This window comes from Pteropus vampyrus, unplaced genomic scaffold, assembly GCF_000151845.1.
Source record: "Pteropus vampyrus isolate Shadow unplaced genomic scaffold, Pvam_2.0 Scaffold43, whole genome shotgun sequence".
NCBI lineage: Eukaryota > Metazoa > Chordata > Mammalia > Chiroptera > Pteropodidae > Pteropus > Pteropus vampyrus.
In genome coordinates, this window is record NW_011888824.1 from 1,817,328 (window position 1) to 1,844,226 (window position 26,899).

The window sequence follows — 26,899 nt, forward strand, 5'->3', positions numbered from 1 at the left end:
TTTAGTTGTTTACTTAATATAATCCACTGAGGCTAAAACATTCCAACTCAACTCTACAAATGAAATCACTAAAAATTAAATGACTGAGCTTATGGTACATTTAACATCTTAATAGTTACATGAAATAATATATATGCAAATACTTCCTATAATGAACATTAAAAAAAAAATAATGTCCATTCTTCATAAGTAGTCTGACATCTTTCTTATAAAGGATGGGTCTATATAAATATCGATCAATTCATTCAAAATACAAACTGGTATGACTGACACCAAGCAAGTTCATCTAAAATATAAAGAAGAAATCCTGCCTCGTTTAGATATGCTTTTAGAAAACCTCTCCCTAATTTAAAAAAAGTTCAAGTGCTCTGATCCCAACCATCATTTCACATTAAATTAGGTATATTTTCAATAATGTTCAAGAAAACATTACCATAGAATATAAAACACCTAAGATAGAAAACCTCTTTTTACCACAGAAAACCTCTTTCTACTTCTAGACAATACTAGTATTATCACGTAAATTACCTTATTTCAGGAGATGAAGAGTTTTCATTTGTGTCTGTTCTTTTATTTCTTGGAAATGATGGGCTAGCTGGAGGCATTTCCCCACTTAAGCGGTCTGGGAAAATGCGGTCTTTATTCAAATTGATTTCTGAATAGGGACAGTTGGCAGCACTAAAAGATTAAGAGAGAAAGAAAACAACATTCCCATTACAACATACTTATTTCTTCAATTATAATGACATGCTACAGAATATAAAATTCCAAAATTTAACTGATTATGTTACACGTATTTATATATGTATATACATATGATTAAGCATACAGTATGAACTATATTATCTTTAAAAGATAATTTTAGTATATTCTCATAGAAATTATGGTTTGCACCAGATTTTTAGAAGCAGTCTGATGTAATCTTTAGAAGTAAGTGATGGTCACCGAAGAACTCCGTCTACACTGTCCAAGGATAGGGCCTGTGCGCATCTCCGGGGACAATCCACCCCAGAGAGAAATGCTTAAGATATTGTAGGAGGGTTGGTGACAGAGGTGAGACAGAGAGAGACGGATGGATGGATGGGTGGAATGGACCTGCTTCCCAAAGTGATTGTCCAAGCCCAGGGTCATTAGATGCTACTTAATTTCCTTTCTAACTGCTGCTGCCCCCAAAGGAAGGAGGTTCCCGCATGTTCCTGTCTCCAGGTCCAGATGTGCACCTGATAACCTAGAAAATGCACATAGCAATCTGTAGCTGATCCTGTCCCTATTATGAATAGGGACCAGAGGCCAACTTGGATAATGACTCATTTAATTCACTTCCCTTCTATCAATGACCACTGGTTGGTCTCTCAGGTACCATTTGGGGATCATTTCTGTTACCCAAGCATAAGGAAATCTGGGTCAGTAATTGTTAATTTAACATTAAGTCAGTGTACTCTGTGCCTGGGCCTGAGCTTTCCAGTCTCCAGAACAACTGGGCAGCCTCTGTATCTCAATATACCATCAACCCCTCCAATTAACTGCCTATCTTGTCCCTCTGTTTTCAAGAAATCTCCTTAAATCTGGAAATGGTTTCTACCTTAGGCAAATTATATTAGCGACATACATTCTTTTCCTTAGTTTAGGTGACCCTCGGCCACTTCCATACCTCACTCAACCTTCAATTCCACAGAGGCTGCCAACATAAAGTCTGACTTGCCTTCACATCACTCCTGAGAACAGAAGGCCCTGATAGCAGCATGTGCTAAGCTGCGTTTGGGTCCTCTGCCTACACTATAAGCACTACAAGCCTGGGGAAGGGGAGCGGCTCGCTCTCTGTGGCTCCCCTAGCGGAGGTGGAGCCCTGCCTAACACTAGTCTTGAGTTCAGGCAAAATAACAAATGTCTTAGAGTTGCCTCATAATAAACATGCCTTAAACCAATTTGTCAACTTCAAAGAACTCCCCTTCCCCGGTGCAGGAGGTGGGGGGTGGGACATAGATGAGGAACACAACTAGCTCCTCCTGCTGCTCTTGATTCTGTTTGACAAAGGAAATGTAACCAAGCCTTAGATCATTGTCATCATTGACTCTATTATATTCTTTCTTCCTATTGCATATTTCTATTGCAAATTTATTTACTTAAATTTTCTGACAGCAGGAACAATATCTGAATATATTTTTTGGTTTCTTTTGACATAGACAGTATGCTGTTATTTCTAGAATACTGCAACCATCCATCATGTTTCACTCACTGTTAAACACCTGGCTTCACAATTACTGAATAACTGTCTGCATATTTACCTTGGAATTTTATCAGATATGAAAAAGGAAAGCAAATGAGTCTTGTTTCTAATCGCATCCACCAATCCTACACTGGGAAGACTCACAGAATTCGTAGAGGGGCCAGGTTCCCAGCTGCACACGACAGTGAACAGTTATAGCTTAGAAGATTGGTAAGCTCCACGAGGACCATGACAGCTCCCTCATATATTTGTTGGATAAGTGAAGGAAGAATGCTTCTCTCTAGATCACCATCTGTAAATGCAGGCAGCTCAGAGAGATGTAAGAGCGCAGGCTGGAATGAGACTTAGTTCTTCAATATCCCCCTCAGAGGAATTTCAAAATCTCAACCTGAAGTAGGGGAAATACTTGCAGCCTTCCAAGCAGGGATTTACTGATGGGAGAGGATGATCTACCAAGGGAGCCTACTTTTTCTTTTCTTTTGAATCCCCAGAAAAGGCAAATGGGTTTTCACATCTCTCATTCTTACATCTACTATAGAGTAGAGAGGGAAGTCAGCTCACTCCTGAAATGGCAGGTAGTTAAAAAAAAGGAGGGCAGAGGGGGTGCCGCAAATGAAGTGTACTCAAGAGATGGAATATGTACAGAGGGATGGGCGATGCCCTAGATGGAACTCAGGAACCAGGTTCTCAGTATGCATAATGACCATGGATGGAATGCATGACCCAGGCTAAGTAAGTGCTTTACTTGCATTGCCTCATTTAATTCTCACAACCAGGTTAGTTGTTCTGATTCGAAAGCTGATTTTATAGGTGAAGAAGTGGAGGCTTTAAAAAAGGAATGTGCTCAGTGTCACTTAATTGGTTACTGGCAGTTACATTGTGAACTCTGGCTGTCTCCTAACCATTACACTGTATCAGTTCATCGTACCTTGCAATACTGAAGAATTTCCTTATTCTTAACCCATGATAATTAATCTATCTTTTAGTACTGTTTTCTAGAAAGATGCTGCTGTCATACAGCTAACATACAACGAACTAATACTTAACTTCTGTGTCAATTTCCTTTTTTTTAAAATATAAAGTTCCTATGCATTTTAAAAGTTAATAACTTTATAAAACCACCAGTGCTTATTAGGGTGCACCCTGTTCTATTAGCAAATAATTTCCTATCAGCTATATATACAAATACTTGCCCCTCTGGGCCCTCTAAGGAGGCAGTTTTTCCTAATAAAGACTGGTCCAGTTTATTAGGAAAGGTGGAAGGACTATTTTATTCACTGCTCCATACTACCTTTAAAACCCTTTTAATTATAAAATCATTTATTTAAATAAAACAACATTTCAGTTTTCTAAGTGCTCACATAATCATTTTCATACTGTCATTACAAAAAACCTATAAAACATAAGAGGCAGACTCCCTCAGGCCTGTGCTTTGCTTGAGCGCCTAGCAGTTAAGAGTAGAGACTTCAGTGCCATGCGAGCCTGGGCTGAGTCCTGGTTCTGCCACTGTCTGATCTGGGCCACTTAACCATTCTAAGTCTGTTTCCTCAGCTGTAGAATAGGAATTTGAACAATGCCTGCTTCACAGAGTTGTTGTGAAGATTAAATAACACATATAAGTCCTAAAATAGTGCCCGGAACCCAGGAAGTCATCAATAAATCTTATCTATTATTATTTTAAAATAAGATGACTAACCACCCCTCCTGTGTAAAAGACCATCAGCAAAAATAAACAACAACATTTAAAACTCCATAATACACTTTGTTTACAAAGGCTCTCCACTCCCCTCAGGAAAAGCTGATGCTTCTCTCTGAGTGCTTCCATTCATTCCTCTATGAAAATCTGTTTATACCAGACTGGTTACAGCTCTTCAGAAACAGGGGCCCTCTCCTCTGTACAGCCCATCACCTAACCCAGTACCAGGCACAAAGCAGGCACTCAGTAAGTGTTAGATGGATGGATGGTTGGATGGATGGATGGATGATGGATGGATGGATGGATGGATGGATGGATGGATGGATGGATGGAAGGACGGACTGGATGGATGGATGGATGGATGGATGGATGGATGGATGGATGGATGGATGGATGGATGGATGTTGAACTAATATGATGTTTACAGTTTGTAAGTGTGTGTTCGAAGTTACTCATTTTAAAAACTTTCCATGGACTTTATGAATATCTTTTAGAGGTTGTGGGAAACGCTGTCTATTTAATTTAATTCTTTAATTTCCCCAAGATCAAATCCTACATGAGATTTATTCCTGAAGACACTAAAATGTGCAGAATATCTACTTTTATGTAACTTTAGTTCTCCTTTAAACTCCTCCCATTCTTTGATCTCTCAGTAGACAAAATGAATGAATGAGTAAATGGAAACAGCATAACACAACCAATGTTAATGCTCCCCTCTTGGAGAGGGAGAATCAAGCAATCTGGCTACTGAGTATTCTCGGAGATGAGAACACCGTATCTATCTATATCCAACTCATTTAGTGATCATTTAGATTTCAACATTTAAAAACATCATATTCTCAAACTTCATTGTTGAGATACATATTCTAACACTTAGATCAAATTCCACTATTAAAATTTTCAAAGATGCTAACAATAAATGCTAGTCAAAACAGGCTTTTTGCTTATGTGTTCATAAAATTGATTATTCTTGCTAAAAGAAAAACTTTCCTTGTTATCTAAGCAAAGAATGCATGTTTTGATTTATGTATTCTCTCAGTAAATTAATCCAAAGAGAATTTTCTCATTACATTTTCCTAAACACAGCATTCTCAGCAAGGACAAAAATAAGTGTCAGTGAAATGAACCTTTCAAAGAATATCCATGATGCAGCAGCTATTCCACTAGTCTACTAATGAAATGGAAAACAGGCTGTGCCCGTTAAGGATTAATATCCTGCCACGTAAAGGGCTTTGAGTGCTGTAAATCAGAGATCAGAATCAGAATGACTAAAAAAAGTCAGTTGATGGGGCTGAAAAAAAGGAAGATAGGACTTGGGCTAGAGCTGACATTGCCCACTATTTGTCTGAATTGCATCCTCCTTCCTGAGGCTCCAGTTAGACTTATACACAAATCTGCTAGTTATACCTTATGTGTGACAAGGAAATCAACACAGTTTCTTTATCAGTGCATGTTTTTTATGCCATAAGATCTACTTTTTCCTCTCTCATTCCAAAAAATGAGTAATTCTCTACTATGGTTCCAATTATACTAAAAGATTTCTTTACCACATTTTTCCATAAAATGTTCCATGACTGTCTTCATTATTGTTCCCTTCTTTTAGCAAATACAATACTGCATCTCTGAAGAAATGCTCTGAAGATAAATCATTGAAACTCTGTAAAGTGGGTGTGGCGCAGCTGAGGGACCCTCAGAGGTCCACAACATACTTAGGGAAAGGCGGTCCTAAGGAGAGGCTGGGGATATCAGGAAGGGGACAAGACTGTCAATACAGACCTTGCTGTGACAAGCAAACCTCTCTTCTCAGACCGAAAGCACTCCTAAAGAGATTACGGACAGTGCTATAAGGTGTGTTTTCTTCTCAGAAGATCAAAAACGTATATATATACATATATATATATATACACATATATATAAAAACAAAATGTCAGTACTGACCTATTTAAAAATTTTTCTTTCTTCATTGGTGTACATGTGTCAAAGTTTCAATACTAGTTACCAATCTATATCTATATTTTAATTAGGTTATGTATAGCTTGTACAGTTCTATTAGTCCATGAGATCTCTGAAGGTTGGGTCTGTGACTAATTCATTGAGTGGTGCCTTGAGAGGCAGTGAGAAGGAAGTGGTTAAGAGCACAGACCCCTGAGTTAGACTGGCTACCATTCTCAGTTTCCCCCTCAACTGGCTGTCAATTAGGCAAGTTAGTACACCTCTACCTCTACAGTGCCCTGGTGGCCTCATCAAAATTTTGGAGAAAATAATAGTTCTATATTATAGTATCGTTTAAAGGTTATCCAATACATGCAAAAAAATTAGTGTAATACCTGGCAGAGTAAATAAATGCTCAATAAATGTTAGTTATGGAAAAAAACTGCTGTTCAAAAATATTTGCTGAACAAAAAAATAATTTATAAATATATAATGGAAATTCAGCATGTTAATGAGATATTTCTGGCATTTAGATTTACATAATGTCTGAAAATAATCCAGTTGCCTTTACTTGGCAATGCTAAATAACTTCTAAGATGCAGTACTTTTGATTCAGTTTAAATTAATCATATAACTTTTGGATTGCAATCATACAAATGGCAAAAAGGATTTTTAAATGGATAGCTGCAAATGGAACCATTTTTTCTATGTTCAAACTTTTTACTCTGGAACATTCTGAACCTCATAAAAAATAACTCAGGAGAAGTGTTGCAAAAAGAAGATAAGCAGCATTGTAGAAGATTATAGAAATGAAAGAAGAAACTATATAAAGGTGAAAATAATCACACCCATTTTACAATTCCTATTAACTCTCAGAGAAACAGGTAATGCAATCTTTAGGATTTTTAAAGACACAGATTCAGCACCTGCACAATCTAGATAAACAAGGAATCATTTTTCTTACTGGGCAATCTAATTAAGATGCAGTTAGTACACTTACATTGACAAGTTATTTTAATACATACCTAAATAGATGATGCTTTTGTTCTTTAAAAAAGCCCACTTAAATCACAGTAATTTCTCAGTATTTTGGTAAAAATTTTAAATATCTAAATAGACTCCCCAAATCACCTACACAATATATCAAATTTTCAAATTCGGTTTATTTTTTAAGTTACTTAGGGGTAAGAGAAATATATTGAAAAACCCATTCTGACCCATGCATTCTCACGTTTGACTATACTTGTGGTTTCTGTGATCTTTGCTAATCTATAATAATCTCACTTCTCATTATTCAAATTGAGTCACTCAATCACATAGTATTCTAGCAAACAAATATTTCTAACAGGGTCTGCCCCAATTGACTGTTTCAGAAATTAAGTGTCTGTACAACTAGTCATGTTGCCAAGAAAAGCCAAATAGCTAGAGTAAATCTATTTTAAACTATGAATGTGTTTTCTCCTAGGAAGATTTAACTACAGATATACTCTTCATTTTTACAGGATCACCATGGTAACCACAATTCCTCTGAATCTGAATTTAAAATTAGTTCACATATATTTAGTATAAGTGAAAACCATTACCTTGCACATAGGAGGGACAGGCACCCTCTATCTGACCATGTAAGGAATCCCCTCATGAGTGAGGTACCACATACCTGTGAGGGCCCAGGTGTCTCCCTCTCTTAAAATGGCCAATCCCTTTACATCCCGGGGTTGAGCATCCACCGTGCTCTGAGGCTTCCATTAATTCTAAAGGGCCTATGACAAAACAAAAAATTAAAATAAAATAAGGGGCATAAATTTAACCAGAAGGTCGTAAGCATCAAATGTTTGGGATCAGAATAGGGAAGAAAAAAATCCCTAAAAATCCAATTTTGAATCAACACATATAAAAAAAAGAAGCAGATCCTATAAAATTAATAAATATCTTAAAAGTTTCTACTTCTAAAGATTTTCTTCTATAACTTTGTTCATACTACTTATCTTACTTCAATAGTAAAATAGTAAACTTTGATCTAACATTTTCAAAATGCCACAAATTCTAACGATACCTAAATCTGGATTAATGAGATTTTAAATAATTTTTCAAGTAAATAAAATAATTTAGATACAAATATTCATACACTATGAAAACTTCAAACACACTGAAATACAAAAGAATAATTACTGATCTCATTCATGCCACCCGTCCCCACATTTCATACCCTCCCTTGTCCTAAGCACTTAATCAAGTTCTCAGTGCAGCTTTTTTTTTAAAAATTGAATTTAACTGAAATGTTTATTGAGGTCATTGTAGATTTGCATGGAGTCCTAAAGTAATAATACAGAGGAATATCTCTTGCATACCTTGCCCAGTTTTTCCCAATGGTAACATTTTGCAAATTATAGTATAAAATCACTATCAGCATATTGATGATAGATTAAATTTTGAGTTTCACAAATTATATTCCAAAAATTAAGCAGTAATTATAAAAGGTGATGATTACTTTTAAATAAAAGTAAAAGAATGTCCATACACACCTGACTCTCTCAGATATTAAATTTTTAAAAAATATTTTTGTGACTACCAGGTAATTAAAAATGTAGTAAGAGGGAAAAGAATTACATAGAGAAGAAATGTACAGTAGAGAGAGAAATAGAAAAAGAAGGGTAGCAGGAAAAAAATACTAAGTATACTACACAAGAAAATGGAAACATTTTTGTTATCCTTGTGTTTCTTACTCAAAGGAGGCTGAAGAGGATGTCCAGTTTTTGAACACCAGCCTACAGGGTGAATATCAGGAGAATCTGCATCTATCCAGTAATCATAGCAACTGTTCCAGCCATCAAAGTGAACCTGGGTAACAAAAAGAAATTAACAGTACAAGTCAGGTCCAAAAATTACTATAGTAAAAGTTCTGTCCACTATAACCATATTAATTCTCTTTTAATTTACATAGTACATTTAATACCAAATACAGTGTTTCAATTATTTAAATTATATCATTCACGCTCTGAGAAAAGAGGCATTTTTGACCTATCTTCAAATTACCTACCCATCAATACATGTCTCGCCAAAGGCAATTTCGGGGCAATACTTCTACATGTATATCACACATCTCTCAATACTATAGGCAACTTGAGTATATAACATCTGCATAGGAGCAACACCAAACACCCAATAAATATCACTGAAGTAACGCATAAGTCAGGAAAGGGAGGGAGGAAGGCAGGGAGAATGGAGGGGTAAGAGTATAAATTTCAAGTCTCCTAGAATTATGCTAAAAAAAAATTCGATGCCTTATTAAATATACCCAGTTTACAACATTATACCTCCATCAAATGCACTTTTAATTTTTTTTTCTTATAAATAATTAAAATATCTTTCAAAGAGGTTTTACACAGTGGTCAGTGCTACCATCTTCACTGGCCACCATATGAAAGGACAGTTGGTATTTTGGGCATGGTCACTAAGAGTCAGCTACCTATATTTTAAGTATTATATATTTTTTATCTTTTGGGATGAAAGCATATACTAAAAGGCTATATATATATATACACACATATATATATATGTATGTATATATATGTATTTTTTTAAAATCAAGTTTGCCATCTAGATCTCCTTTTTCAAATCTGTGAATCTCTTACTCCTTACAAGACAATAGATGCCAGATGGATAAAAAATTAAAATATAAAAACTGAATCATAAAAGTTCCAGAAAAATGAATGAGTGAATGTATTTGTAATTTTAAAGTGGGAGAGCCTTTGTAAGCAAGACACCAAACTCAAAAGCTATAAAAGAAGGCTGATGAATCTGACTACGTCAAAATTTAAAACTTCAGAGTGGCAAATATTGCAAGCAAGATGGAAGACCCACTAGAAAACTGAAAACACATTTGTTACACACATGACGATGCACTCTGTTGCTTAATTTATAAAAACATTATATATCAATATGAAAAATGAACACACAATAAAAAATGGAAAATACATACAAATGACTCAAACAAAAAAATAAATATAAATGGTTAGTAAACATATAACTAAAAAACTAAAATTAAAACCGCAAGATGTAGCTCTTTTCTTTTCAACCTGCCAAAAATACTGCATTCTGGTGATTCCTGGAGCTGTTGAGTAGGAGAATAAATAGGTTTCTCACAGAGAAGTGGTGAGAGTACTATTTGGTGAGATATTTCTGGAGAGTTATTTTGTAGTAACGATCAACACTTAGAAAACACATCATCTTTGACCTGATAATCTCAATAACTCAATTCACTGTTTTAGTAGAAAACAACCAGTGTCCACCATCAGGAGACTGGTTAAATAAATTAAGGTATATTTAATGATGGAATAGTACACAGTTGTTTAAGTACATATATAAGGACTCAAAACAACCATCTTTACAAAGAATCCACTTTCTCAAGCTTAGAAATCATTTAATTCTAGAATTAAAAGCCATATATCTCCCGACCTGGAAGAAACCATGGATATTATCTTAAAGAGGAGAAGGAATCATACAGCTAATTAAGAGGAGTAACCAGGCCTAAAATTCAAGAATCCAAAATAAAATTGTTCATCATTCATACACACTGAATATTATAGCAGCACTTAAATTAACTTGAAATAATCCTTTTCTTTCCTCTGATTAAAAACAATGTTTAAAGAACATTGAGAATGAAATTCATTATAATTTTCTGAAAATATCAACTTATGCTATCAATGCTACCCATAAATTAGTCATAATTAGTCATAAATTAGTCACATAATTAGTGTCTTATAGTAAATTTAAAGCATTCTAATTCTCAGCTAATCATTAAGTGATTATTTTACTAGAAATATGGAACTCCAATGTTTTCCAATCTTGCTAATTCTTGAATTCTATTTCTTCCACGGTGGAATTAATGTTAAAATAACTTATGTTCCATTTGTTGTAGATAAATAACTATATTTTACAAAATTTAGCAATATTCCTATAGCAAACAAACTCAGTTCTAACAAGTAAATGGTTTTCTACCCTGGATACACACCAAAATTACTGGTGAATCTGAAATTACTCATGAATATTGAAAAGAGGAAAAGCCCAGATGAAATAATTTTATTGAGGTTTATATAGTTTCATTTTATGTTTTGTAACTTTTACTACTTCAGTCCTTGGCATACTAAGAGGTTTTTAACAAACAAACGAACAAAAAAATCAGGCACTCTAGTAATGTTAAGTAATAATTTTACTCTTGCTGGAGACCATTTCGAAATAGAACAAAGAACAAAAGAGGAAGAATCATAAATGCACAACATGAAATATATTTTTAAAATTCTACAAATATAAAAAAGACATACAAAATATTTACAATAGAAATGATCCACTATAAATACAATTACATATAAAGCAACTCAGCAATGATGCTTTATTTAATAAAAATCCTAAAAAAATATGTACTATGATAAATCAAAGTATAGTATGAATGACTTAATTCACGCATATTTAAAATTTTAACTTAGGAAAGTGGATATATTCTTCACCCAGAAGAATAATTTTGACCCTTTATAAAAATTAATACATATAATAGACAATTTAAAGATTAAGACATAATATTTTTAGAAAGCACACCATTTCTTTTAAAGAAAATGATCTGGTTGGATTTTTTTGTTCATATGAAAGGCAACTCAATAAAACACATTTTGGACCCAGGTGCTTATCTCTGCTCACTTCTAAAATTAAGGTTAAATTTTAAAAGATATAAACCCATAAGGACGAACAGAAAAGGAAAGCAGCTGATAGGTAAGAAACAACAATGCTGGCAAAGACAAGGGAAGGAGTGCTGACCTACTGGGAGAATGTGTGGGCTGTGACTCTGATGCCTACAGAGGAAGTACAGGACTAAAGCAAAGTAGTTCACCCTGCAAAACCTAAGAAGGACTCAATCTGGAGGCAGCAGGTAGGTAAGGAAGAGGATATGAAAACTGGCAGGATTGGCTCGAAGTCTGAATATGGAGTGGTTAGACCCCTAGATCCACTTCCCCACCCGCCCACCAAGGCAAAAGTTCCTTCAACAATCCTGCAAGAGTAGAGGTTTGCTTTCTAGAGAAATATAATCATGGAGGCTCTGAACTTCAGGACAAAAATGAAGTGGTGATGTGCTTGATGGAAAGTACTGGGACTAAACAAGTCAGCAATGCTCCACTACTGGTCCTTCTCCTTGTCCCACCTAGTGACTGCCAAGTTCACCCTTCCCAAGGGAGGGGGATGGCAGAAATTGAAAGGCTTCAGAGAAAGGATCCAGATGGTGACAAATGGGGATCTCCATGGGAAAAGCTGGCTCTTTGGTTTCTAACCCTACAGTGAAGCCTAATGGTCGATAAGTCCCACCCATGAAAACGGTTAATTTTGAGTGCCTTTTTCTTAATGTGAACAATTAAGGACCTGAATTTCAGGAGAGTCTCCAATATGAAAGCAGAGGCCAAAATAACTAAAAAGGAAATTTAGAAGAAATAAGCAGAGAACAGAAGAAAAACTATTACTAGTATTCTCAGATAAGAAACAATATTGCTTCAGGAAATAAAAAGATGTCATTTAAAAGGGGAGGAGAGGAAAAGATGAGAAAATATTAAAAAAAAAACTCTTGAAATAAAAAAAATCAGTTGTAATTAAAATTTAATATAAGGTTTGGAAAATTATAGAATAAATATCTCTAAGCAAGTAGAATATAAAATCAGAGTAGCACAAGAAAAAAAATATAAGAAAATGAGAGGTAAATCCAAGAGGTTTAATACCAGAGTAGCAGGAATTCCAGAAAGAGAACAGAGATGAGAGGAGGAAGTCATCAAGGCAATGATACAAGAACATTTCCAAAAACTGAAGGACACGAAACTCCATTGTGAAAGGGCATGAATAACCAAATGAAAAAAGACCCTTAACCAAGACAGGTTATCCCAAAACGTCAGAATATCAGGGACAGATGGTCCTATGAGCTTCCACAGAGAAAAGGTACATTATATAGAGCAAAGGAATAGGAATGGCCTTGGATGTCTACAAAAACCACCACCAGCATCTAATGAAATACACGGAAGTTAGAAAAATTTTAACTCTGATCACTCATGGTGTGAAATATTATATATCATGTAACTTTGAAAAGTTGGTTTTATTAAAAGAGTTGATTTTTATCCCTGAGAAAGATGATATATTAAACTATACTAATAATTCGTCTCTATTTTCCTCTTCTTTCATGACAAAGACAATGAGTATTTTTACTATGTTATCTCCCATATTACTAGAAAAACGCCTACTGCTAAAAGCTTTTTATATTCTCAGAAGTCTCTGCTGAATCCTCATACTGAGTCATTGTCACCTGTTCATTATTCTTTAGAAGACTGCATAAAACCATAGATATTTGTTCAGTGGTTTGCTTTTAGCTAGGAAATTCACTACATTAATTATAAAAAGATGATTGTCAGCTGCGTACCTGATAGGCAGCTCTTTTTTAGGTGTTAAAGATTGACCAGGATGTTGTTTAGAAAGAGAATTCAAGCCAGAAGTAAAAAGAGCTGGATTCTAGTCTATGCTTTAGAGTATTTAGGGTATCTGAACTTCCTGGGCCAAAATTTTCTCATATGTGAAATCGGAGTTACTCGATTTTTTTAAATTATAAAAGTAACATAGGTTCCCGAAACCAGATAATTTTAAAAACCTAATCATTTATAATCCTAGCAACCCAAGACAAGACTGTCATTGTTTTGATATGTTTATTTCCATAATTGCTTATGCATATATTCTTAAAAAACAAACAAACAAACAAAAAAACCCCACAATACCGGATACCATACATAAAAACCTGAATTCTTCACTTGCCAATATTAAATATTCTTCTAAAACATTTAACATCACATAGATATAGGGTAATTTATTTTACCAATATTCTGCTCTGGTTGTTCCCAATGTTAAATACTATAAAAAGCACTGCTATTTTCTCCTTGCAATTTTTATCTTTGTGTACGTTCTTTGGTTATTCCCTTAACAAAAATTCCTAGGACTAAAATTCTTTTTTTTTTTAAACAATAAAGTGATTATTGCGCCCTGTGTTCACTGCCGATAGTTAGATTTAAAATTCTTGAATTAAAGGGTAAACAATATTCTAAGACTTTTGATGCCTATTGCCAAAATGCTCTTCAGAAAGGCTAAAACATTTTATTTCTACTAGTTACGTATGTGAATAAACTTTGACGCACTCAAACCAAAACACATATTTTTTCCAATTCTGACTAATTTGATTTATAAAAATAAGTTTTGCTTAATTCTAAATTTCTTTGATAACTGGTCTAGATTAAAAAAAATACTTCTACTCTTAAAATACTGATTGCTTTGACTTATATTATTACTGAGCACAATTAACCAGAAAATACACATGCAAAAGATTAACACAGGCCTTCCATTATTTATAAAATTTTCTAAAATATTAAATAATGATATAATGTTAAAATAGCGAATCAAATGCTAAAATTTATATTTGAAAGAAATACCACCTTTGCACAGGTTCTCCATGTTATTTTATAATTTATTTTCTTATACATTATCTCACTAGAAAAAGCTAAGCATATGATTTATTATTATGTTTTTAAAAAAGCTTAAAATTAAACTCCTAAAATTTAAGACTGTGACTTAGTTCTGCCACTGTCCACAATTAATAAGGAATTCATTTAGTCTTTCTGAGCTTCAGTCTCATCAATAAAATAATGGTGATAACATAAATTTCCCACATGGTTATCACCGCAAATGTTATCCTGTAAAACACCATGTAAATCTGACATCTGGCTGTTATTATAATTATTATTATTCCTAACAGAAATTCTAAATGATCCTATGAAGTATGTAGAACACATATTGTTCTGGTTTGAGAGTGAAGTTAATGCAGAAGCCAGAAAGAGAGATAACTTCTGGCTACTTGGCTAGAACTGCTGCTACGTTGTACTTTACCCACTTGGACCTCATAAACCAAACCCATCTTCCTGTTTCTTACTTTATGAGAGGTACTTGGCTTTTATCAACCCAACTCTAATTAAAAACTGATTTTATTCATAAAATTATTTTTTTACTCACCCTATAGTAAAAGGCAGGACGGTCTTCTGAAAAGTTTATATCTAATATAACCCATTAAAAAAAATTGACATAGTTTTTAAAAAATAAGATCATACCATTGGAGAATGAGGTATTCTATTCAAAGGAAATTTCTCTATTATCTATGTCAGATGTTTTCTCTTAATTATGACTTTTAAAATTTTGAGTGTACATTGGGAGAAAGTAGATATGGCATATTAAAAGTCAGTCATAATTAAAGAGAAAACTTCTTGCACAGATTAAAAGGAAAAAATGGATAAATACTAACTTATGAAAATGCATAGCAACTTAATTTGTATATTCCTTCGTTTTTACTAATTTAATTACAGGACTTCACAAATTAAATATCTTTTAAAGTTTCCAACCAAGATGTCCTGTAACAGAAAGCAAAAAAAATCACGGCAGAAAGAACTTACTTTTATTCGGTGATCATCCGTGTCTGCAACTGTTGCTACTCTAATAAACACAGGATTTCTTTTGTCTATCACTTCCAGCTTCGTTTTTTTCTGGAATCCATGTGGAGGTTTCTGCCATAACAAAAAATTTTATAGTGAGATTTAGAGGAAGAGGTGGGCTCTATGTCATAAAAACAGAGTAAAAAATTTAAAAATTTAAAAAAAAACGAGCTATTTAGAGAAACAGCCTTTCGAATTTTGGGTTCCCAGAGTGGCTTTGGACCTCACCCTCCTTATCAAAAAACACAATCATACATCACATGGACGAACCCTTCAGCAACAGAAATGGCCTCATCACCCAGCCATAGGAGCAAAAGGAAAGCCAAAGATCTTAAGATGAAATTCAAAATACCGTGGTTATTTAATGAGCCATAGGAAAGACAAGAATTTTTTCTTATTAGTTAGAAGTGTCTTGGCAAAAATCAACAAGCATGAAAATTATTTTTATTGGCAAAAATCAACAAGCATGAATATTATTTTTAAAAACAGAGAAGAACATTAAAATGGCAGACATAAGACAGAGATTAGAGGTGATGAGAGCAGAAAAGAGAAAATAGTTTCTGAAAAAGAAAATTAGCAATCAAAACATACAGGACAGAATCACTTGAGTAAGCACAGGAATGAGAAGGAGGACCTACAGCTACCTACACCTTAGTACTCATCAGAAAGTTATAAACCTCTGACAAAAAGTATAGGCAGTAGAACGCAAGATGATTATTTAGTATGTTAGGTAAATTACTTAAATTCCTTAACTTCACATCCCTCTTCTGTAAAATGGCTATAATAAAAGTGTTGCTCTGAAAATTAAGTGTGAAAATTATTTACAAGATACAAAACAATCAATATAAGACACCTAAAAGCCAAACTAGAGAAATCTTAGTTTTATCTGATGTCGGTGACACTAGACCTATAGTAATTGATGTAATTTTATCCAGTTCAAAACAAAATGCAATGTAGCTCTTCTTTGGACTAGCCTAAGTTAAAGTTAGAGAGTGGGATAAAAATTTGTAAGTATGGCATAACTCTAAACATTGCTCGTTTTTAAATTCTGAATTTACTATCAGTTGGAATCAAATACATTGTTTGATGTGGCTTTTTTCATGCAATATAGTTTTTCTCTTACAAATTTCTGATGTTCTTTTCTTCTATATTTGGGGCCATATCTACTAATGCTATCATTAAAAATCTTAGCAATTTATACACAAAAGGATCATTTAAAGAAAAACGTTGTTTATAATAGACTATGCCACATTAAAATATTTTCAAGTATTTAATATCTTTGTTTTCCTTTATATTCACGGAAAAATATAAATTATAAAGCAAGCTGTTTTAGATGGAAAATATTTAAGAATACATTTCATTTCTTATTCTTCCCTTCCACAGAAATGAGGTTCACTTTAAATCTTAATGTGCAAGAAGCAATGACCCTGGGTTAGAAAGATACTATAATAAAAGCAGATGACCTTGAATTTTGGTAATTAAACATAATGATTTATAGCAATAAAATTTTAAAAAAGCATCTCAGCTTACCATAAATAAATCCAAATTAATTACTGAATATAATTTTCATTAAAAAACAATGTCCTGTCCTGATTGGCCTTTTAGAATACCTAGCTGGAAAAACAGAAGTCTGATGTACAAACAACTCACTACTCCATACTGACTCAAACAGAATTATTTTCCAAGAAGACTTTAAATGGAAGCATTTTTTAGATGCAAACAACAAAAAACTCAATAACAATTTTGGCTTTCAAAACTGTAAAAATTCAAAAACATCTTCTTTGATCTTCTGTTTCCCTCCCAATCCTATTCCAGTTCACCACCAGACCACTTCTTTCTGTTCTTAAACTTCAATTAATGAGCACTATCATCGACACAAATTAATCAAATATTATAAATATATTATCTCACCACTTTGAAAGCTCTTGCAGGAGCAGGTAAAGAATTAGTTTCTTCTAAGTATTTATCCCAAGAAAAATGTTTCACATTTGGGTAACCTAAGAAAGAAAGAAAGTAAATCCTATCAAGTTTAACCAAACTGATAGTGAAAACTACAGACTGACCTATAATATTACGAAATACTGTTATCATTATAATGTAGGAAATTATGTGCATATTACACTTAACAACTTTAAACTAATTTCACATTCAGAACTATTTGTAATAATGAAATTGTTTTCATTTTGATCATGATTTCCCTATTTCCCATAATCTGAGAAAATCTGCACATGAAAATAAATAATGCTAGTAATGGATTATAACCCACTAATGGCAATAGTAATCTATGGGCTCACACTGATATAAATTAATTGAATGAATAAATGGGAAGATAAGAAAGGTAGTCTTTGTAGAAAAATATCAACTAATTATCTACAAGGAATGATAAAATAAGAAAAATTAACCATTTAGCAACTTTGAGAATAATTCCGTATGAAAATTAGTGAGTGATACAGGGATGAAGTACAGGATATTTACACAATTTCAAAGTATCTCCTCATAAGTTATTACTGAGAAAAAAAAAAAAACTACATTAGTGGAGAAGCATGGAAAACACCAACTTGATCAATTAATGGTACAAATCATCCAGTAATGAGACAAACTGAAATTATGTGCTACCTGAGAGGATGCAATGGAAACACATCATTATTTCTGTGATATTTCTGCCAAAAGTGCACATAACCTAGGTCTAATCACAAGAAAACACTAAGCATACCCAAATTAAGTAACATTTTACAAAATGACTAATCTGTAACCTCAAACATAACGAGGTTATGAAGTCAAGGAGAGCCTACTTAAAGGAGATTAGAGGGACATGACAACTGTGCAATGCTTGATCCTTTTCCTACAAATGACATATTGACACAACTGACAACCTTGAATGGGTCTATAGTTCAAGGGTATAGATGAGTTCTGTACTACTCTTGCAACTTTTCTGTACATTTAAAATTGTTTCAAACTAAAAGTTTTAGGGAGTAAATACGCAAATATTTCTGTGTATGTGAACATTTTACAACATATTTTAAGAAACATATCTTGCACAGTTTAAGTGATATTAAATCTGATTGTTCATGCATGCATGTATGAACAAACCCAGAGACAAAAAGGTTTTTCTGGAGACAATGACCAATTATTAAACTATTAATAGAGATAACAGTAGTCATCTCTATTTTTACTCTAAACTTTAAAAAACATGTATGTCTTAATATGTAATTTGAATAATTCAAAACAAAAATCATTTTTTTAAAAGGCATGAAGACGTTAATTTTGGAAGAACTGCAGATATGTTACATCTTTAGAGAAAACACAAGCATGGCCAGCAGAGCTGTTCAGGGGACTGATCCACAAAGTAGCAAGATTCTCAAAAGAATAGCTGCCTATGGAGACCCTAGTGATTAGGGTCCCTTCTTTTCAGATGAGAGACCAGAGATCAAGCCAGGAACCTGCCTGCAGCAAAAAGGGACCAGAGAAAGAGCATCTTTTTTTTGTCGTGGAACCAAAGAGCAGAGTAACATCAGCACAGGCCCTACAAACCATCTCATTATTTGGCAGTTTTTTGTTTGTTTGTTTGTTTTAACTGTGTGGGGAGAAGGGTAAAAAATATATCAAATAAAATCTACCATTTTAACCATTTTTAGGTGTACAGTTAATGGCACTCAGTATATTCACATTTTTGTGTGGCACTTTTTAACATGCAATTTTAATTTGTAAAAAAGCTACGTATTTTCTCTTCTACTGAATTATACAAGTTCACGAAAGGTGACAAAGCCTTGGTTATTTGCCTCACATCAGAAGTCAGCAATAATGCCTTATACCACCCCTTCTCAGGTACCTAACTCAGTGCTGTGAAGACACAACCAGGAACCTGTTGTTCACCAGTTTCCTATTTATTTACCAGATCCCTGATAATGACCAAAAAAAAGAAAAGAAAAGAAAAAAAATAGCTCAACATCAAATTGGTCAAATTGGTAAATCTAAAAGAATCCTCCCAGGAATTTAGATGATGATAGTGGCAATCATTATTTACCAGCTCCTAATGCTACATAAGCCACAGGACACAGGAGGTAGCACCACATTAGGGCCAGGAAACCATTAATGTCCTGCTTTAATACTTTAGGGCTATGTAAATACTCTTTCATCTTTAAAACAGCTCTGTGAATCAGTAAAGGACAGAGGCTTTTGTCCCTTAACATATGAGAATACTCAGAAAGTGGAAGGGACCCGCCTGACCCATTACTGGAATGACTGGTTCCCTGAGTGAGTAAATATCCAGACACTAACTGTGATACACACACAGCATCAAGGAACTGGAGACAGGCCTAAAAATGAAACCAGTTGTTAGAATGGAATAAAACAAGTATTTGAAGCTCCGAGCTGAGTCTCTGCTGTTTACATGCTGCAGGCAACATCAACCCAACTACTCTTAGGAAACCAAGGAGCTATCCTTTCCCTGTGGTAATGGCAACCTTCATTACTCACAAGAGCATCCACAAGCAACCACCTAACAGCCAAGTGACACAATGTTAGCTGATGACCCTGTCTTTTCATATCAGTAGTCATGGCACCTTAAGTAGTGATATGCTCAGCAACTCAATGTCTTAATTTTGATGGAGCCACAGAATCTGTTTTTAGCACATGAAGATAAACTCAAATTGACATAAAGCAAAGAGACTATAATCAGCAGTTATACTGTTCCATGTCAAAGAGAGTGTGAATAAGCTGCAAAGCCTCTGGGGCCAGCAGCAGATAGTTGAAGTATCTGAAAACTACTTAGAGAACAGAGAGGTACTACTAGTCTAAAGGTGCAAAATCTATTTTGGAATCAGGAATCACAACAGAAAAAAAAAAATAGAGAGAGAGAGAAAATGAATGTGTGAGTTTGATCTAGGCTAAATAAAAACAAAAATCTAATGCCAAAAATCAAGTTCTCACTTAAATGTGAACATTGTACTTTTGCCAGAATTGACCTTGCCATGTATGGTCTAGGCTCTATCCTCAAATTCTGTCCCATACATCCATTTTACTACTCATCAAAGCCTTAGACAATTCACTTCTGTGGTTAGACCCTATATTTCAATATGTATTTATACAGTCTAGCTAGAAATGAATTTCGACTTGAGAAATGAAAGATCTTTTAAAACAGAACTTCCCATTTTTCCAAAGAAAACAAATGTTGAGACTTTGTTAAGGACTAAACCAATGCTTAATATACTTTCAGGTGTATCACAAGTCAGCAAACTACCACCTGTAGGCAGGTTGCCTCGTTTTGCAAATCAAGTTTTACTGCAATACAACTATGCTCATTTTTCACATATTGTCTATGGCTGCTTTTGTGTTACATCTCAACTGAACAGTTCTGACAGAGACTACATGGCTTACAAAAATCAAAAATATTTACTATCTGGCCCTTTATAGAAAACGTTTGCCTATTTCTGATATATACGAATAATATTAGACATATAATAAACACTAACCTGGAGGAGTAATAAGGGTTCTTCTATGTTCTTTACACCAACCAACTGGATGAATGTGTGGACTAGATGCTTCACACCTGTAAGTTATATAAAATTAAAAATTGTAATTAGAATTCTCAAATACCAGTGAAAGTAAAAAACATTAATTAGAGATTGTGAACACCTTATTATAATTGATCTGGGAAAAAAATTGCTCAACCTTGTTCCTCAGCAAAAAGATCTTTCACTCTTCCAATATATTAATACCAAGTAGATTTTTATTAGATAAAAATATACAAATTTGCTATCAGGCAGTTTTTGTTCTCCCATAAATTTTGTTATATTCTACGACTTGGAATATCGCTAAAATTCAAAGATTATGTCATTAATATTCAGAATTTCCATTCATAAAAATCATGTGGAAAAATAAATGTATACATAAATAATCCTGCATAGACAGGCAAGCTAAAATTATTTCGGCATCTCTAGCAGCAAATGTACAAAAGCAGGAAGGTCAAACACCTTTAATAAACAAACATCGTATTTCTATCACCCATTAGAATGGCAGAGATCAGGTACTAAAGTCAGGCTATTCCTTTCTTTTCCTCACTCTTTTCCTCTGTGTCAGTTTTACTTCAGTCAAGCACATATTTTTTCAGAGCCTCTTTATCAGTATATACGTCTGGTACATCTGATTTCTTGTTCTTAACCAAACTTGTTCTATGTATTCCTCATCTCAATATGCAAAATTTCATTGATTCAATTGCTCACTTCAGTCATTCAAATACTGAGTGCTTAGGATGTGCCAGACACTGGGATAGGCACTGAGGATAAAAGAGCAAGTAAAACATACAAAGTTTTTGCTTTCCTGGAGCTTACAGTATAGTGGGAAGAGACAGGAAATTAAGTAACAAACAAACAAAACATATACTCTGGTAGCCCAGCAGCATGCAGAAAAAGAAGCAGTAGAATGCAACAGCGGAAAGGCACTCCTTTGTCTAGCATAAAGGGGTCAAGATGGCCCCTCAAATAAGGTGACGTTGGAAGTAAACGGAGAATTGAGCCACTCAAATATATACAGGAAAGCCATTCCATGCAAAAGGAAAAGCAAATCCACAGGCTATGAGGTGGGAGTCTAGTAAGACTGTGTCAGAGATAGACTGAGAGAAGCAGAGAATAGGAAATAATATAAGGAAGGGCTTTTAGGCCATAGTTAGGTCCTGGGATTTTACTCAGAGTAAAATAAAGATTGCTTTGCAAACAATAAACCACACTGGGAATGAGAGAGTTAGAAGGCTTTTGCAAGAGTTGATGATGATGGCCTGAATGAGAGTACTAGTAGGGAAGATGAGAAGTGATCATGTTTTTAGGTCTGTATCTTAAAGGAAGAACCAACAGGATAGGCTGATAGATTTGATATAGAGTGTGAGCAAAGTGAACACGTCAAAGACATTCTAAGGGTTTGGGAACAGCAATTAGAAGAAGATACCATCATTTTCTGAGATGTGAAGGCTACAAGCACAGTCATTAGCATTCCAACTGGTAAATGAAGAGTTCTGTTATCAACATAAGTTTGACAGACAGGTAAAGATGTCAAATAGATAATGAGAATAAAAATCTAGGGTTCAAGGGCAAGATCAAGGCTAAAAGTACACATTTGGGAGGATCAACATTTGGGATGGTATTTAAAGCCACGAGCAGATGTGAGACCATCAAGAGAATGAGTACAGAGAGAATGGAAGAGGTAGGAAAGAAGACCAAGAAGGAATAACTAGTAAAGTAAGAGAAGGAAAGAAGAAAAAAAATCAACTGGGTGGAAAGCTGCTGCTAGATCAAAGAAAAAAAGAAAACAGGAACTGATTATTGGATTTATCAATATAAAGATATTGGTAGAGCTGGGGATGGGAAAGTGCAAAAGCCTGATTAGAGTAGGTTTAAGAGAAAATGGAAGGAGAAAAGATGGAGACAGCTAGTACAGAAAAAAATGTTTAAGGAGTTATGTTTTAAAAGGAAGCAGAGAAATGAGACATTAAGGGGAGGCTGAGTGAGCTTATAGGAAAATTCTCTGTACAATTTTACAAACTTACTAAGTTTAGAATGGCTTCGAAATAAAACGTTTTTTTAAAAGATGGGAAATATTACTTAATTTATCAAGAAATTATGCGGAACAACTACTAAGATCAGGGCACCATTCTAGGTGCTAGGGCTTCCACAGGTATCAAAACAAACAAAAATCCTTTCTCCCACTCGGGTACTGCTAGGAATAATTCAATAGAGAGGGATGACCTACTGACGCAGAAGAGAGAGAACTGACTCTGAGAGGGAATGGAATCCTGTGCATGACAGCAGGGGTGCATCACCCACAGTTACAGAGAAGGCTCTGTCCATGGGCAGAAATCAGAAAGGTACCTAGCAGACAAGATGGTGGGAGCATGTGAACATCTCTGTGTGTTTTTTCTCAACAAATAGGAAGCAAGGTTATCAGCCAAGAGGAAGATTAGGAAAGGGGCTATGAGAAATTTGAGAGAAAAAAAAAGAGGAGTGAAGTTTAGTGGTCTGGAAGACTAGACATGGATCTGGAGCAGGACTATGGGGTAGAACTAAGGGCCCACTTGAGGTTAGCAGTCATATGTGAAGTCAGACCCATCAGCATGTTGTGCCTTTCTTAGCTATGGTCAACTACTCAGGCACAGGCATACCGTAGGCAGAAAGCTAGATGCAACCAGAGTTGGGATTTTTGCCAGGCAAACATAATATAAAGTGGAGGCCATAGTTACACTAGACTAGTTATAATAGTATTGCAAAGATACAGGCACCTACAGGCATGTCACAATTAATATCCTTTTAAAAAAACTTGATAGAATATTTCCTATCTGTGTTCTCAAAGATAACAGGCATAATGAAGTTTTTTTAAAAAATGAGGGTCAAAATATTTCAGGAAAATATTCCTCTCCCTCTTACAGATTTATAAAACACATCATTAGCATATTAAGACTGTGAAGTTACACTATAAACAAATCAGTTTCAAATGGTTTAACTTAGCATTTCCTAAAGATATTTCACTATGAAACAAACTTTGGTGGGCAACTCGTTAGCATTATGTGGAACATTAGTGTTCTGTAGAAGATAAGTTTGGGAAATGCTGGTCTAAAGGATGCCAGAGAGTCCAGTCTTGCTCTATTAACCAGATCTTTTGAGTCCAGCCTTAAAGATCAGGAAGTCTCAACACAGCCCTCTAGATGAGAAACCAGAAGATAGAAAGCCAGGAAGGTAACAATGGTTGGAGTTTCCGGTGAATAAAAAAGTCTTACGAGTAGTGAAAAACAAAGAACTTTCCAAGAAAAGTACCAATTGAATGACACTTCCATACAGTCACCACCTCTCAAGTCATCCTTCCTAAGTGGACAATACTAAATGTAACACGAGGTGAGTTGATGTAATCCTAACATAATGCTGATTTTTCTCAAATTATTTTAGTGGAAAATATCTTTAAATTTAAAATGAAAGGTTTATTCCTTTCATTCACTTATTCACTTATTCCTTACCCATTCTATTATCTTTTTATATATATTAGGGTTACATGTGTAAGTGTATGTCATTTTAGAAATATAAAAGAAAACGAGCACTGCTAAGTTAATATCAAATTCATACAGCAATTGGTATATTTGTACAATATATATTTTTCATTAAAGATATTTTAATACACAATTCCTTAAGAAACATCCTTCTGTTATAAATTGTATAAACGAAGCTATGGACCTCTATTTGGTATGGATTATTAGTAATGATGCACTGCCATTACTTTAGGGAAAAATTTTATTTTATTTTAGGAACAGCTGTTCATTCATATAGGGGTCATTTATAATGAAAAAAAGAAAACAAGTACATAACATGTGTTTAATTTTTTCCTCAATTTCATATAGCTACTGAGCACTTTTTATAATTATCTGCCAGGCTCTTGGTGATTAAAGTAAGAGCATTAGATATTACTAATTCTTTTGATTTTATTGGATTTCTCTATAAATTACAATTAAGGAAAATACTGTGGCATATTTTGGCCACTCATTCCTATACAACCTGAATCCTACATAATAAGGTTTTAATATTACCTAAATATTGATCAAAGTCACCATTTAAAATAAAGCTATCGCAATAGAGAAAATAAAAACAGCCTTATATTTATCTAGTTTACTTATACTCTCTCAAAATGCAGACAAGCCTTCATTCAGAAGTTGGAAGGCTGTGGAATCCTTCCTGCTACTATAGTATCACAAGTCATCTCTTAGTCCCATCTAGTGTTCAAAAGCAGAAATGTAACCCAGAAGCAATATAATAAAGATCAGCTAATGGTAAAATGTTTGGCAAATTGTTGATTGCTGCGCCTATCCTCTCTTTTCGGTTTTTACGTACGTCATCAAAGAAATCAATTTCAAAAGAAAAAGAAAAATTTTTTCATTTTTAACATTTCACAAAAAAGTTCAAATTATTCATAAATACAGTCTGCTAAGATCCAATCAGACCTAGACTGGTAGATAACAGAAATAACAATTCATGAAAAATCCATGTTTTTAATATAAGAATAAAATGAATAGTCATTATGATCCTCATTTTATAAAAGCACAAAGAAGTGATTTCACTAAGCCCCTGGGGGTTGAAAAGAAAGAGATCCTGGTTTTATCAGTCACTGCCAAAAGCTAAACGAAACTAACGTATACGCACTGGGTTCCACAGATCTAGGCAGAGAGACAAATAAAAACATTTAAGATGCTTACATAAAGAAAACATCAAAGTCTTCATTTCAAACCACAATGATTTAGCTTCTCTGAAGAAATCCATGACACCTGGCCTCCCCCACTCCCTAAATCCAGAGCATGATGACTCTATTTTCCAGTACCCTACCTTCCTGGCTTCCATCACGTGCCAACTGTTCAGGGCCTCCATCACTCTGTTTTACTACTAAACCCTAAACCTCATCTGGCTGAGTCATCCAGTTCTCCATTTCACCCCTAATTCATTTATAATCCCATTCCCCACAGTAGCTATTTTTAATATCATTCATTTGTTTCAAGTTTAAAATCTGATATTCCTGAATAGTGACTACTTGTAAAAGTTAAAGGAGATGTCATCTCATTACTCTAATGTCAGTTTTCCTTTCATTTCTCCATTTTCTCCAAGTTGAGGGAGAAGAAAGTTTATTCCTTCTCAAGGTTACTCCCTCCTACGGGACCTGCTGTCCCCAATTATCCACTGTTTCAGATATCTCCACTCTCTCCCTCCAGTGTGGTCTCCTTCAGCCTAAAACCAAGTTCAAAACTCTGTGCATGTCTATGGCCATGCCACCCTAAACAAGCCCAATCCCATCTGATCTTGGAAGCTAAGCAGAGTCGGGCCTGGTTAGGGCTTGGATAGGAGATCACCTAGGAAGACCAGGTGCTGCATACGTAAAAAATAAAAAATAAGGGATTGTAAACTGACAAGGTCCCTGCAATCTGTGAGGTCAACCAAAGGCTGCCTCGCCTAAAAACAAACAAACAAACAAAAACAAAGAAAACCTTCCTCAGAGGTTGACTTCCCCTCAAGCAATAATCCACTTTCACCTTGAGGGCCAAACTTCACAGCTTGATGTCCCTCACAGCCATCTCTTTAACCTTTTATCATTTGGTTTCTGTTTCTAAAACTCTTGTTTTAATCCTCATATCACCCTATGAGACGATGATGATGCCGATGATGGATGATGATGATGATGATGATGACGACGACGACGATGATGATGACGACGACGACGATGAATTCTTTTTGCACAGGGAGCAACCGAAACTGAGAAGAGTTAAGTCACTTACTGAATAGATTGGCTGCCATTCTCCAAACATACTCTTGGCTTGCTCCACCCCCATCCTCACCCTGAGCTTGAACAAAAGTGTGTGCTTTTCTTGGCCAGGAAAGTTCCTACCTAACATCTAAGTACAGATTCTTGTCAGCCTTCATGATCCAGCACAAATCTCATGTCCTCTAAGAAGCCTTCCCCAAGAACTCTCTAATAAGTCAG

The 26,899-nt window shown here is 34.6% G+C and overlaps 1 protein-coding gene across 7 annotated transcripts in view; it reads right to left on the reverse strand.

Annotated features, from left to right (window-relative positions):
- The window catches only part of L3MBTL3 (L3MBTL3, histone methyl-lysine binding protein), a 103,441-nt gene that overhangs the window by 24,730 nt on the left and 51,812 nt on the right, over positions 1 to 26,899 (reverse strand). For all 7 annotated transcript variants that reach the window (XM_011358727.2, XM_011358726.2, XM_011358724.2 and 4 more), the window contains 6 exons: positions 20,875 to 20,951; positions 17,315 to 17,400; positions 15,365 to 15,475; positions 8,579 to 8,693; positions 7,513 to 7,615; positions 529 to 678 (listed from right to left, as the gene is read on the reverse strand). In XM_011358727.2, the coding sequence (XP_011357029.1) occupies positions 529 to 678; positions 7,513 to 7,615; positions 8,579 to 8,693; positions 15,365 to 15,475; positions 17,315 to 17,400; positions 20,875 to 20,951 (642 nt within the window). The remainder of the gene's footprint in view (positions 1 to 528; positions 679 to 7,512; positions 7,616 to 8,578; positions 8,694 to 15,364; positions 15,476 to 17,314; positions 17,401 to 20,874; positions 20,952 to 26,899) is intronic.